Below are 13,923 nucleotides of genomic sequence, written 5' to 3'. Positions count from 1 at the left end.
ATTAAAGTCAAAGTTCTAACAGAACAGCAACTCCTTGAAGCTGCATTGCATGTTCACCCTTGGGACCACTAAGATTCGTGGGATCTTCTAGCAGGAGGTCTCTGTGGACTCTGTCTTTCATGGGCAAGGTCTACATAGGAGTCATTTCATTTCTGATATGGAGAAATAAACACTGGGTTTGTTTTGTGCGGATGGTGCTGAGAATTTAACTTCAGGCCTCACATATGCGCTCCATCATTGAGTTATACAACCAGTTCTTTGCCTCTTAATATATAGGAACATCTTCATATGGAGTTAACCAAATGTCCTTACTATTTAGATCATAAAAAAAAAAAACTCCAGCCACATGATTCACAGAGTCACCATTTATTCCTGAACGGATTCAACAGGTTATGCCGCTGTGTCCTTCACAAGGAATTTCAAACATGTACAGTGTTGTGGCTTTCTCGAAGCCTTATGCTTCTCGCTGCAAGGAACACAGAAGAACAGGTAAGTTAGTATTTTAAAATTAACTACAATGGCTTTGGTGAAAGCGAAGTTAAAAGGTTAAGAGGTTAAAATGTACAACAAAAATACTCATTGCTTAAAGTGCTCTGAACACCCCTTTAAAGGAATCCCAGGCTATCATCTATCCCAGATTTGATAACTGCACCTGTACCCACCACTGAAGACCTCGTGTGGGAGGCAGAGTATGGATGCTCAGGTTTGACGGGTTTTGAACTAGCTCAGTCAGTCACTGGAAAGTGTCAGGCAATTATTCAACTTTCGGTTCTCTACAGAATGTTTAAGAACAGCATAAATAGTCTAGGATTCCTGGGCAAATTAAAAATGCATGTTTTTAATATTTAAATATTATCAGTACTCTTAAATATAATATATTTGGTTTCTGATTTGTCCGGTTCTGCAATGTCAGTGTAGACTAAACTACCATAAATACTCAAAAGAAATTGAAGCCTGCAGAAATGTAACATCACATTGTGTTATAGAAGACTGTAAATTTTTCTTTTTTGCTCTGCGTCTTATAGAATATTTGTCTTCCTTGTTGACTACAGTTTGCTTTCAAGGTCTTTTTGAAGAGTCATTGTCATTTCTCTTAGAGTCAAAGTTAGCAAAAAAAAAAAAAAAAGAGTTATCAATCCTGCTCTGCAGCAGGAGGCAGAATCCTAAGGGTCAAGGATGAGAAAGAATGAGGTTTAAAAAGCATATGTGAATTTTGAGGTAGTGGTTCCTGCAAGAAGTTTTTGCTTAGGCCAGTCGGCGTGTCTGGTCTAGCCTTGGAAACTGACAGTCGGATCCGGGGAAAGATCAGTTTCCTGGTGCAGAACCAAGAGGGGAAAGAAGCCAGCAGCATTCTGGAGGCGGGAGAAGGCGGGGAAGCAGCACAGGAATCCACTCACGCATTTCTTTGCTGAACGCAATACCAGGCTGTCTGCCTTTCTGACAGGCCACCCACCCACCGCACGGTTGGTTTTCACCACCTCCCTTGCCCTTGTATTTTACAGAAAAGTCTGTCAACGTTCAGACAGCATAACTGCTTCTCTAAGATCGCTTAAAGAAACACCATATAAGACAGCATTTGTTTGCTGGGGTGAATTATCTCAATCTGGGTCATGGGCATTGAAAAGAGGAGGTAGGTGAACTAAGGGGTGAGTCTGATCCCAGATTTTTAAATGGCATATGTGGGACACTCCACCTGACCCTAGAGCCACACTTGAGTTCAAAGTTCACTGCAATAAAAAAAGTGAAAAACCAGAGGTGTTATGCAGATGATCCCTTACCACACACATAAGCTCTCCTGGGAGGTACTTGATATATCTGATCACACTTGTTGCTTTTGTCCAGGACCTGACAGCATGGTGTGACACTGAGGAAACTTTTAGGGAAGCCTTTCTCTGAGCTCAGATGTGTGACACAAAGAGGCATTATGCAATTGTTATACATCAGACAGAAGTTTACTTTAAATAAAGCTTTTTTCTGAATAATCAATTAAATCTCTTGATTTTGTTTTCATAGCAAACATGAAACATTTGGGCCTCATTGCCAGCTGTTTGGTTTGCTTCCTGACCCACAAAATTCCTGGCACTTTGGAAGAGCAGAAAGGAGGCTAAGTAGGGAAGGCTGCTGGACTCAGATGGGGAAATGCTGTCTTCATCCGAAGTGCGAGCATCACAGAATTTAAACTTGTTTCAGAAAGGCTTCCTGATTGTCTGTGCTTTCCTAAGAAGCAAACCAACAACAGACTCCAACTTCAGGCTGGCCGGTAGCTCATCTGGGGCTTGCCTTGGAGATGTGACAGCAGAGTGTGGAGTGTGGCCTCAACAATGGACTCCTGGAAGTTGACCTCTGACCTCCACACATATTCCTTGGCATACACATGCCTGTGCTCACACACATTCACACACTAAATATATAAAAAAAAATACAAGAAGAAACAAAGAGGGGGGAAGTAAATTTATTGACTTTCCCTGTTGTCCCCTGCTGTTGGCTTGATGGCTGTGCCACTTCAAGCATTTGATGGCATTTTGTTAAATGGTGTTTAGACTGCACTTCCTTAGTAGTTTTGGTTTGCCCCATGTCATACCCTGCTTCTGAAACTGTGGGCTGTTCTCCAGAGTAATTCCATCAGTGATCTACTCCTGTGGTAAGTAGGGAGCCCACCAGGGACAAAGTCACTCGGGAAGTATGAAGATCAACTCTCTTGACACCAAGGGAAAACACGCTTGACTAGGATTACAGTTCCTGGAAAATCAGAGCCAAGACACAGACAGCACTTCTGACTTTAAGAATGTTGGCCTCTGTTCTGGGAAGGCCTGGCACACAGGAAGCTAGTGTCCACTGACAGTTTTCTTGAAATGCAATGTCCCCACCAAGGTATTAGGACTTGACTACTGACAGGAGACTCCTCCACAACATCTTCATGTTCCGCTTCTCATTTGTTCAGTGAGTATTATGAAACAAGTGATCTGAGGACTGGAACAATAGTGCCATACTCTGTAAGTGAAGTGCTCACGACAGACCATTATGGGAACAACGGTCCAGATGGAAGATGTGAAGGGGGTTCCCGAGGAGGGACAGTTGGTGGGATGGACAGCATCAGTGAGCCATTTGGCCTCTTGCCTCCCACAATCAGTAAACAATTAACTTAGTCTTCCCATCTCTAACACACCCTTCGGACTCCTCTTCCTGGTGCTCTTTCCTTTGCAATAGTTCACGGTTGTCAAGGCCTCGAGGCTCACAACCTCAGCAACAACCTTTTTTCACCTTCTAGAGTTATTTGGCCAGTATTCTGGGTGGCAGGCCGATTGGCCAACAGTCAAAGGAGTTGAGATGGCCACTGCCAGGGGAAGAAGCTGGGTTGGGCATGTTTAAATGAATAGCACTCTGATTGATGAAGTAAATCTATAACAGCAAATTTTTAAATTTATTTACTTATTTATTGCCTCCTCCTCATCTACAACATGGTCTCCTCTTTATTAGGAAGCTTCTAATGAAGTCAAAATCTGAAGACGCACAAATCGTGCTTCCAGATGAGATCAGTTTTGGCATTGCAAATAAATCATTTTTCTATCACAACAAAAAACACTAGAGGAAAATGTTTGTGCGTCACTACACATCTACTTAAACCACTTGAGAATGTCAGTTGAGTTCCCTTGGGCTATTCTTATGGTGCACAGGGATTGCAAACCATTCTGTCTTCCATCCCAGGTATCAATGTGAGGTCCCTAACCCAGTTCATTTATATATATATAAATTTAAATTAGAAACCAGGTTGCTTCACATGTCAATTCCAGGTCCCTCTCCATTTCCCTCCCCTCCTCCCACCCCCCTCCCACCAACTCCCCCCCACTATCCCCTCATTTCCCCAGGGAGGGTTAGGCCCTCCATGGGGGTGACCATAGTCTGTCATTTTATCCAGGGCAGGGCCTAGACCCTCCCCCAAGAGTTCAGGGTGAGAGTTCATCTCTCATTGTTGGACGGGAGTCCAAAGTCCATTTGTATACCCTACTGATCTACTACCCAAGGCTCAATAGATTACCTAGGCCTCCTCACTGACACCCACATTCAGGGGGTCTTGATCAGTCCCATGCTGGATTCCCAGGCATCAGTCTGGGATTCAAGAGCTAACCCTTGTCAGGTCAGCTGTTTCTGGGGGTTAAACCAGCCTTAACACCTTTGGTCATCAGTCCTCCCTCTCTGTCACTGGATTTCTTGAGTTCAGCTCAGTGCTTAGCCGTGGGAGTCTGCCTCTTCTTCCATCAGCCACTGAATGAAGGTTCTGTTTCCCAGACTCTCTGGCCATGCGATTGTAGGCTGGCACTCCCCAGATCTATGTCTAAAATCCCTATATGAGAGAGTGCATGCCATGTTTCTCTTTTTGTGACTGGGTTGCCTCACTCAGGATGGTTTCTTCTAGTGTCATCCATTTGCCTGCAAATTTCAGGATTCCATTGTTTCATATATGATTCTTTTCATCATGCTTGCCAGTACTACTTCTTTATTGAACATTTGCTCATGGACCCTCACAAACCTAAACACTTTCCAGTTCTGGTTAACTGAGAAGCATTTGGTCACAGAAATAGTAATGTATACATACATATATAATCCCAGTTTTAATGATATAAGAACTCTAGTTGAAATCTAGATGAGTCATGTGTGCATGTGTGTGTGTGTATGAAAGATAAACATCCTGATTAAGAAGAAGCAACATGCAGCATAACAAGAAAGTAATGGTAGAAATTATTTCTCTTAGCCCTTGAGCCATATGCAATGTACATATGTAATTTTCATATGTAAAATACTTGCACAAGAGGCAAAACAACAAATGCTATAAAAATGAAACATCTCTTATTAAAGGATTGCTGAATCTGGACACTTAATGTCAGTGACAGATTAGAAACCGTATTTCATGGATTTCTACATGTTTTCTTCCTTCTAGGGTGGTCACTGGCTGGACCCTTCCACATTGTGGCACAGGCACCTATGCACTATTTAAATTTGTGATGCTCCTCCCAGGCCTACGGTACTGGGATCCAGGTTCTTCCAGAAGGGCAGGCTGAGAGGATGCACTTGGAGATGTGTTTGCAGCACCTTCCCTAGCCTGAGAGCAAGAAAGCATAGGCTAAACTCAGCCTAGAACTGTCTTCCAAAGCACTTCCTAGTCATGATGTTTACCCTTCTGTAGAGTGCTTGCAGTTCTGCCTGAACGACAGTGGGAGCTCAAACACGTTAGACTGTACACTGTATTCAAACCCCAGCATTGTCTAAGTCAGACTGTCTTGAATAAGGCAGATCAGCTGCAGTGGAGGGAGGAATTCCTTCTCCCTGGAGATGAGGGGGCAGCTGTCACTAGAGAAAACTCTACACTGTTACTATGGAAATACCCGTGCTCTGCTGCTAAAAGCAGCTTCACAGCCACACTCACATTTTTCCCAAAAATAATTCTAGAAATAAAACAAAATTTCAATGGATAGACAGAGTCGAGCTTACACAATTTACACCACAGATGTCTATTCCAGAAATGACTTCATTTTCTATATTCAAACTGTCATTTAAATATAATTTTTGTCATACCAGCATTTTCCATCATCAAAAAACTAATAACGAAATATGAAAAATTGGTATATCTTAATATGAATTTAATTAGGCTAAGAAGGAATTTTACTTACAAATTAAACAGAATGTTTAATATTAATGTTAATATTTAATTCATGGGAGCTTAATTGTCTAGGTGCTTATGATATGATTAACATTATTTAGTTAACCTGTATATTCAGTTAGAAAATTACTTCCTACTAAATAAAACTGAAACATAGTCGATGGACAAATTCTACTGTGATTTGAGTTTACAATATTTTCAAAAGGAGTTTTACACAAAGGGGATTTCATTGTAATTTTACTCTAGGATAATACAGAACTCAAGAAATACACAAATGGATTCAAATGACAAATTTTCAACATTAATGTAAAAAGGTACTTAAGCAAAAATATTTTTTAAATATTTACAGCCAACATTTCTTTTCTAATTTTTTATTCAAGGTACAATTATGACTTCTTTAACAAAATGTTTTTAGGCTTTTTCATCCTTTCATTTCCCCACCTCTCCTGCTCTGTCGCTGTCATTATTTATAGTGATAGGTAGAAATAAATTCATGGACTCGAAGAAGGAGATATCAAACGTTTAATAGGATTTATTCAAATCTGCTTTGACTGATGTATAAACACTGTAGTGATTTATTCTACAGGTATGAGACAATAGTCAGCTCATCTTGGCACAGCTTCATCTGGGGACATTAATATACTGTTGTCATCTTAATCTCATACAGTGGTGACTAAGTTTAGTAAATTGCAGGTGTACATTTTAACTGAGTGATGTTTACTCCATCACATAATTTCCACCCTTCCCTGTTTTTTAAGTGGTATATACATGCAAAATGTTAAAAATTAAAAAGGGGTACTTTAAATATGCAGAAATCAAACTGAAAGGACTGAAATCTAATTTTAAACAAGTTTTCTTTTTATCTGAATTATTTTAGCAGAGGGCAAAACTAGTAAGTGAAATACTTATTTTTAATACTAGAATCAACAAACAATGTATAAATTATTGAGAACTTAGTGTTTGCCTCACTGGTATGAAACCCAGGGTTAAATCACAAAAGGAAAGAAAAAAGAAATCACTAATATATTCTTCATCAATTATGTATGTTATTTATACAAGTTCAGAAATCATTGAAGCAAATGTCTGGTTGTCTGAAATTCATTAAAATAATGTGTTTCCAGTCCCATTAAGAGTGCTCAAAGTTTTAAAATCCTGTTTGGTGGGGTATTATTTTATGGCAAGTAATGTTTCTCCTCATTTGAAAAAATCTGTCCATATGTCTGACATAAACCACTTGTTTGTGAACTATAAAAATGTTTGGCATGAAAGTAAATTTTTGAAAATAAGCATTTAAACTACTGAAAAATACAAGCACATCTTTTTCTTTTCATGCGTATGATGTGTCATGTGCATGCATATGTATATGCATTTTCATGTGTGTGGGTACGTGTGCATGTGCACATGTGCGTGTGTAGATGCCTGAAATTGATCTGAAGTTGATGTATAGAATCTCCTATTATTCTTCCATATTACCCTCTGAGGTAGGGTATCTCAGTCCCAAAGCTTGATGATGTGGCTAGTCTTGTTGGCAAGCTTGCTCTAGAGATTCCAACTCTGCCTTCCACAGCTGGATTACACACAGGCCTCCATGTCCACCCAGCATCTATGCAGGTGGGTCTGAACTCCAGCCATCTTGCTTGTATAGCAAGGCTTTAGCCACGGAGCTACAGCTCCTTTCAAAGATTAATTTTCACTAGTTGAATGATATAGCAGGTGGAAAGGGATGCTCTTGCAGAGAGCTGTGGTTTGGTTCTCAATACCCACATAGCAACTCATGACCCTTTGTAACTCCAGTTCTAGAGGATCCAGCACCCTCTCTGGCCTCTGAAGACATCAGGCATGCAGTCGGTACACTTACGCACATATACACAAAACACTCATACACATGAAATAAAACTAGATTTTGAAATTTAAAGTACATTTCTAAACCCTAATGAGGGTAGTCATTATACTGACTTATAAAAGATCCCTTGTTGAGTTCATTAAAAATACTAGTTTCTAACACACTCAAAAAGAAATGATAGGGGTTTGCTTATAGTAATGCAGAAAAAGCAAGACCCTTGTGTGGCAGAGTTGTAAGCATTAATTGACAACTCCTGTCGTTTCCATAAAATATAAAAAGTGAATGTGATTTAACATCAACATTTTTGAATGTTTATTAAATCATACTCTGCTTATGGAAGGCAATATTCACTTTACTTCAATAGTTAATCAATATTTCTAATGTTCCACTCATACAATGATGAGCAAGTCAAGAAAGTAAGACAAATGCTTGAGAGAGAGCAAGGTTCGGTGTGAAAATGCTGAGTGTCATTGGGTGTCTCTTAAGATACCATGAACATGTCTTAACTTCCACATATATGTCTCTGTTGAGCACTAGCTGAGGTCCCCAGTTTCCGCCATGAAAGCTAAGAAAAGCAGCTGCGCCCAGGCTACTGGCAAGCAAAAGTTTCCCCCAGGGTTTTTTGTTGTTGTTGTTGTTGTTGTTCTGTGTGATTGTAACTACACATGCCATTCATATACTTGAGCACACTGTTAACACTGATTTCACTATTAATGATCTGGAGTCTGGGGGATAAGAGCTCTCTGCTTGCTCACAGGTTATAGAACACAGACCTAGGGAACTGCCTGGGTCAGGTCAGCTTAGTGAAGCCTCTGGCCCTGAGTTAATAACCAAGCTAAGGCAGAGCACATTCTGCTGAACAGACAGACCCTCTGAAAGTCCTCAAGCCTTCTGATGTCAATACTCCCTGGAAGTCTCTGGACAATCTTGGGTAGGTCTTATACAAAGGACAAGTCACAGAGAGCAGTGAAGCAGACCCTTTGTCACTGGGAATGTCAGTGACAGCTTCCTGTTACTGTTACCCTCCTGCTGACATGATACCAGGCTCAGAAAGTGCTAGGGCCCTGGGAAGTGTTGCCTCCACACCTGCCACTTTTTTCCCTACCCACCTGTTAATGTGGCACTGTCAATGGTCCATCGCTTTTAACCTGCATAATTAGCAAGCAGAAAATATTTAAAAACAATGCACCTGTTTTGTATTTTTTAAGACACACATCACTTACAATTTTAGAAATAAGACTTTTGTGAAAGAAAACTTAAGCGGCCTCAAGAAAATTAAGTACCCTCAAGAAAATTCTCACAGCTCTTCTCATGATCACATGGATGGTTGGGAGGGTGAGTGTAGAGCCTATGGTTTCCCTTTTATGTAGGTAATAAAGCAAATGGCTACCTGTTTGTAACTCTAGGAAGCCCCTAATGAGCCTCCTGAGACAGTTAATTCCCAAAGCTCCTTTAAGGGCTGAGCCTATTTATGTGCATATTGAAAAGCTGCTTAGAGCTTCTTTGCTGTTTCAGCTGCCTTTACAACAGAATAACTCAGGAATGGAGATAGGAATGGTCGTCCCCCACAGCACTCCTTGGAGAAGTTGACAAACCCAGCACTAGCCATTTCCCCTTCACTATGCAGTCCTGCTTTTCTAGTACTTTAGAAGCCCAGGGTGTTGAAAATTCTTTAAAATTGTTCCATCAGAGCCTCTGTTTTCCCACTTCCAACTGACATATAATAGTTGAAGATGGCAAGAATTGATGTGCAGGCTTTCTCTCCGGCAATGTCATCTATCACAACGGCTCAGAGGGCTTTGGCTCAGAACTTCAGACTCCTAAGATTCTCATTCTAACTCCAGACCCTTATTACTAGATGCCTGCTAATATTTCTGCTTGGGTGTCTAATGGTCTTCTTCATTCTAATGTCCAAACCACTGCTCGCTGTTCTCCCAAATTCATTCCCATCTCCCTTGCTAAACTGTGAACACCCATTCAGCTGTTCAAGCCAGGAACAAAAGCAAATATGATCTTCAATTAACCTTTCACATAATGCTATGTCCAGTTTGCTAAAGACTTCTGTCAATTATTTCACTGGGGTCTATGTACTTTGGAATTTCTGTTGCTTACTCTAACTGCTGGCCTTTGCTCTCTTGTCTAGACACCGCAAACAGCCTTTCAACTGGTTGTCATTTCTTCTTGCCTCCTGGCAATCCGTCCATTCTCCACAGTCAACCAGACTGACTTTAGACAAGATTATCAAATTGACAATGAGGTTGCAATAACAGTGAGGGAAGGGTGGTTTCTGAGCCATTTCAAGCATGATAATCCCGTCTTTGATCCCGAATCCTTCCGTCTTTCTTCTACCTTCATCCATAAACACTAGCACATTGTTGTTATTTAACACAAAGAGCCTGTTTTCCAGTCATCTTCATAGCGTCTTTCATTATTAAAGAGTCTATTAGGGCCATATATTATATTTAGGTATCATGTCATTCCATTGTCATGTCCTTTTAGGATCCTTCAAGATGCAACGGTTTCTATTTTTCTCTTAAGTTCAAGCTTGGTACTCTTAGGAATACTTGCTTTTTATTTTCTATCACTGTCTCAGTTTGTCTTTGTATTTGAAATATTGAAAATATTGAATTTGAATCTTGAAAATATTCATATTATGTGCTTTTCAGTAAAAAGATCCACAAAGTGATGCTCCCCCTCCTCATTGCCTGCATCAAATGGTTGTATCAGTTCAAGTCTTCAGGAAGTAGAATGCAAGGCAGATTAAAGACAGTGACAGTGATGCCTACATCTGTAAAGGATGGGGAGGAAGAAGCAGGAAGGAGTAAGCAGTGAGAGAGTCACATGGCCTATGAAAAGGAGGAAAAACCAACTGCAGCACAATTCTGAGAAAGCTTCAGACTGGCTGATGGGGCATCTCCAAGCAGAGCTGCCTGATAAATGAGGTAGGAATGGGTAGTCCCAACCCCATTCCCTCAGCATGCTCAGGGATTGGCTGGAGAATCAAGGGAAAGGCATGACCTAAGAACTCGCGGAACAGCCTGATATGTCAAGCATCTTTGGCCTTCACAACATATTCTGTTACCACATTCACAGCCACCGTGCACTAATTTCAGGTATTGTTCCCTTGATGGGCGGTGGTACGAGCTCAGTTTCTCCATTGTTTGTTTGGTGGCAGCAGAAAAGTGAGCTGTGATGATCATTTTGCACATCAAATTTTCCCAGATGAGAAACCAGCTCCTGTGTCTTTCTGAGACGTCATTAGCATTCTTTAACACTTATTTACTGCCAGTACGAAAGGCGTCCAGACTTCACTTGTTCTTTCCTTGTCCCATCCCTAGGGTTACCACCAATTTCTTTTAGTTGAATGGCATATTAAAGCCAGCACCTGGATACTTTGTGACATTATTGCTATTGTGGTATCTTTGTTCCCAGGCCCTCTCAATGAACAGAGCCTAAACAAAGTCTATTTTATCTATTATCTACCTATCATCTCTCTTTATCTATATATCTACATATCTATCTATCTATCCATCTATCATCTATCTTATATCTGCTGTCTATCTTTAGAAACTAATGATAGTAAAATTGTAAACCAGCACCAAATGGTTCATTCTAAGCTTCCCGCTTTCCTTGTTTTTTAATTCCTGTCTTCCACAGTGAGAAACAGCCCTTCCTTGATTCTCATTGTATTTCAGTCCACTTGCATAAAAACAATTGTGTGATCTCATTTGGACCCCACCAGTGTTGTCCTCCTCCTTGAGCAGGTGTCTGCCTTCACCGAGGACACATACTGAGCTCCACTTCAAATCATTTCAGAGACACAGAGTTTTGAGACAACTCATGTCATTGCTGCAATAAATATCCAATAATGGTAGCCAGGTTGGACTTAACACTGGCATATAAACAACAAACAAACAAAAACTGAAGGAAAATACTAATTAAGAAAATGCCGGATATGTAGAGAGGCAGGAAAGATATTTGCCGACTGCAATATTTAGCACATGATTATATAACATATATATGTTCAGTGCTCTCCTAGAAGCAAAATATGAGGCAGGGAAAGAAGAGTGAGATACAAATCTAAGAATAACACAAGTGCTAAATAGAGAATTCATAGAAGCATAATTACTAATGAAATTATAACAGAAGATGTTTTAGAGATATTAAAGAAAAAACAGATGGGAATTTATCCTGTTAGAGAAAATAAGCAAAAGTAAAGATCGAAACATGTTGTGCATGATGGTGCAGACCTTTAATCCCAACACTTGGGATGCAGAGGCAGGTATATCAGGTATATCTGGTTGAGACCAGCTTAGTCTATATATTAAGTTATAGGCCAGCAAGAGTTATGCAATGAGACATGTCTCAAACACACACACACCACAACAGCAGATCAAAAAAGTTTTGCAAATATTATCAAATGTTGAGGATGGATCATAGAATTAAGTGGAAAATGTAAAACTATATAGACTTTTAGGGAAAAAAATGTAAGAAACTATCAATACAAATAATAATTTAAGTGAGTATCAAAAGAGCTACATTTACTCAGTAATCCCCCAAGATTGCATACTGTGTCATGGCATTAATATAATATTCTCAAAGTAAGAAGTTACAGGGTTAAAAAGTGAGTTCCTAACTGCCATGGATATAGGAGAGGTTGGGGACAGGAGTGGACACAGCTGTCACAGAGAATCCTAGGAGGTCTTTTCTTGTTATTATACAAATGTTCTGTATTTCTACTGTATCAAGGTCAGCATCCTGGCTGGGATATAGTCCAGAAGAACAGTGAGATTCTCCTGCAGAGGAACATTCTGTCTCTCTGCATCACTTATTACAACCACAGCAAATTTACAAGGATCCTAGAATTAAAATTTGCATTAAGAGTCTGTAGCTTATGATCTCTATAGTCTATGTAGCTGTTAAGTAGGTAAACAAAAGCATTTTATATAGGTAATATTTAGTACTGAAGTATATATGCTTGTAAAAATTTCTAGGCTTGTCAAGAAAAATTCTACCAATAGGATCAAGGGTGAGAGAGTATCTGAGAAGAGTTGGGAGAGGGAAAAGAATATGATCAAAATATACTGCATGAAATTTTCAAAACAATTAAGCACATGAAAAAGAGCTTCCAGACAGAAGCAGCTAAGTGTTTATGTTAAGTGTTGTGAAGCTGGAAGGTGAATTAAAAACTCTGCAACTAGAATCTATATAATTACTGGTGGAAAGTAGTAATTACAAATATTCATAGAAACACAGGAAGACTAATAATTACTAGACAGGATAAAACAAACCAATGGGGGAAATGCCTCTCATTTAACTAATGATGAGGAATGGAAGAACACAGAGCATTGCCCAAGATCCTGAGACTATTTTCCACCTCCTAAACAGGGCTGGTCAGTGGTGGAAGCACAAGCTGCCTAAATGTGAACCACAGGCTCACCTGTAATTTCAGTCTCAGAAGGCAGAGACAGGGGAGGCCCCAGAGCAAAGTGGCTAGCCAGACTGATGAGCTCTGGGTGTGACTGGGAGACTGGGACTCAGTGAATACAGTGAAAGCCCAGATATTCGACATCTACCCAAGTCTTTACGTGTATGCGCACACATTTCCATGTAAACCCTTCACACCTGTGACACACAAACATGCACACATGCACACACACATATAAAAAAATGAAAAAATAAAAGTACAAAACAGCATAACCCCTCCAAGATCCTTAGCAAGTATAAAATTTTGTTGTGACAAATTAGTAATTTTAACACTGTGAATACTTATGAATTAGCTTAATTAACTAAAAATGTCAAAAGGGCATTTACTTTCACACTTTATTAAAGTATACATAGTAATATGAATATAATATATATCATATTTTTAGCAACAAATAAAAAACAGGGAGGTAACAATTTCTTACATTACAAAGTAAAACTGTAGAAACACATGCAAATAGGGCTCAGCCAGTAAAAGCACGATTAAGGTTGTAACCTGAGTTCAATCCACTGAACCCATGAAAAAAGCCAGCTGCAGCAGCCCAATCTATAACCCCTGCACTCCTACAACGAACTAGGAGGTGTAGACAGAATTGCTCAGACGCTCCTGAGCCAGCTAACCAGGAGTCTACAACAAAGCAGAAACAAAAACAGATTCTGCCTCCATTATATAAAGGACTGAACTGACTCCTGTAAACTGTTCCCTGAAGCCATCACAGGTGCACACATCATACACACACACACACACACACACACACACACATAAAACAAGCTTTTAAAAATACATGCAAACATGTTAATAAAGTAATTAAAATTTCATATAAAACATAATATACAACAGCATATTCTTGCAAACAACTAAAATTAAAAAGATGTTTAGGGTTAGGTAACAATTCAAGTTGTAAAGTGTTTAATTTGCAAGCATGAGGAACAGAGTTGA

At 39.8% G+C, this 13,923-nt stretch overlaps 1 protein-coding gene across 3 annotated transcripts in view; it reads right to left on the bottom strand.

The window, feature by feature from the left end:
- Positions 1-350: 350 nt before the first annotated feature.
- Positions 351-13,923, bottom strand: part of Tmem64 (transmembrane protein 64) — a 42,381-nt gene continuing 28,808 nt past the window's right edge. For 2 of the 3 annotated variants that reach the window (XM_013110974.2, XM_040741248.1), the window contains one exon: positions 351-466. In XM_013110974.2, coding sequence (XP_012966428.1) covers positions 420-466 — 47 coding nt within the window. In that variant the 3' untranslated portion in view covers positions 351-419. Of the gene's footprint in view, positions 467-8,608; positions 8,648-13,923 lie in introns of all 3 variants that reach the window. The other variant, XM_040741245.1, reaches the window with a different exon arrangement.

The sequence above is a fragment of the Mesocricetus auratus genome, unplaced genomic scaffold, assembly GCF_017639785.1.
Source record: "Mesocricetus auratus isolate SY011 unplaced genomic scaffold, BCM_Maur_2.0 Super-Scaffold_6730, whole genome shotgun sequence".
In the NCBI taxonomy this organism is placed as follows: Eukaryota; Metazoa; Chordata; class Mammalia; order Rodentia; family Cricetidae; genus Mesocricetus; species Mesocricetus auratus.
This window is presented reverse-complemented; position numbering and strand designations above follow the sequence as displayed.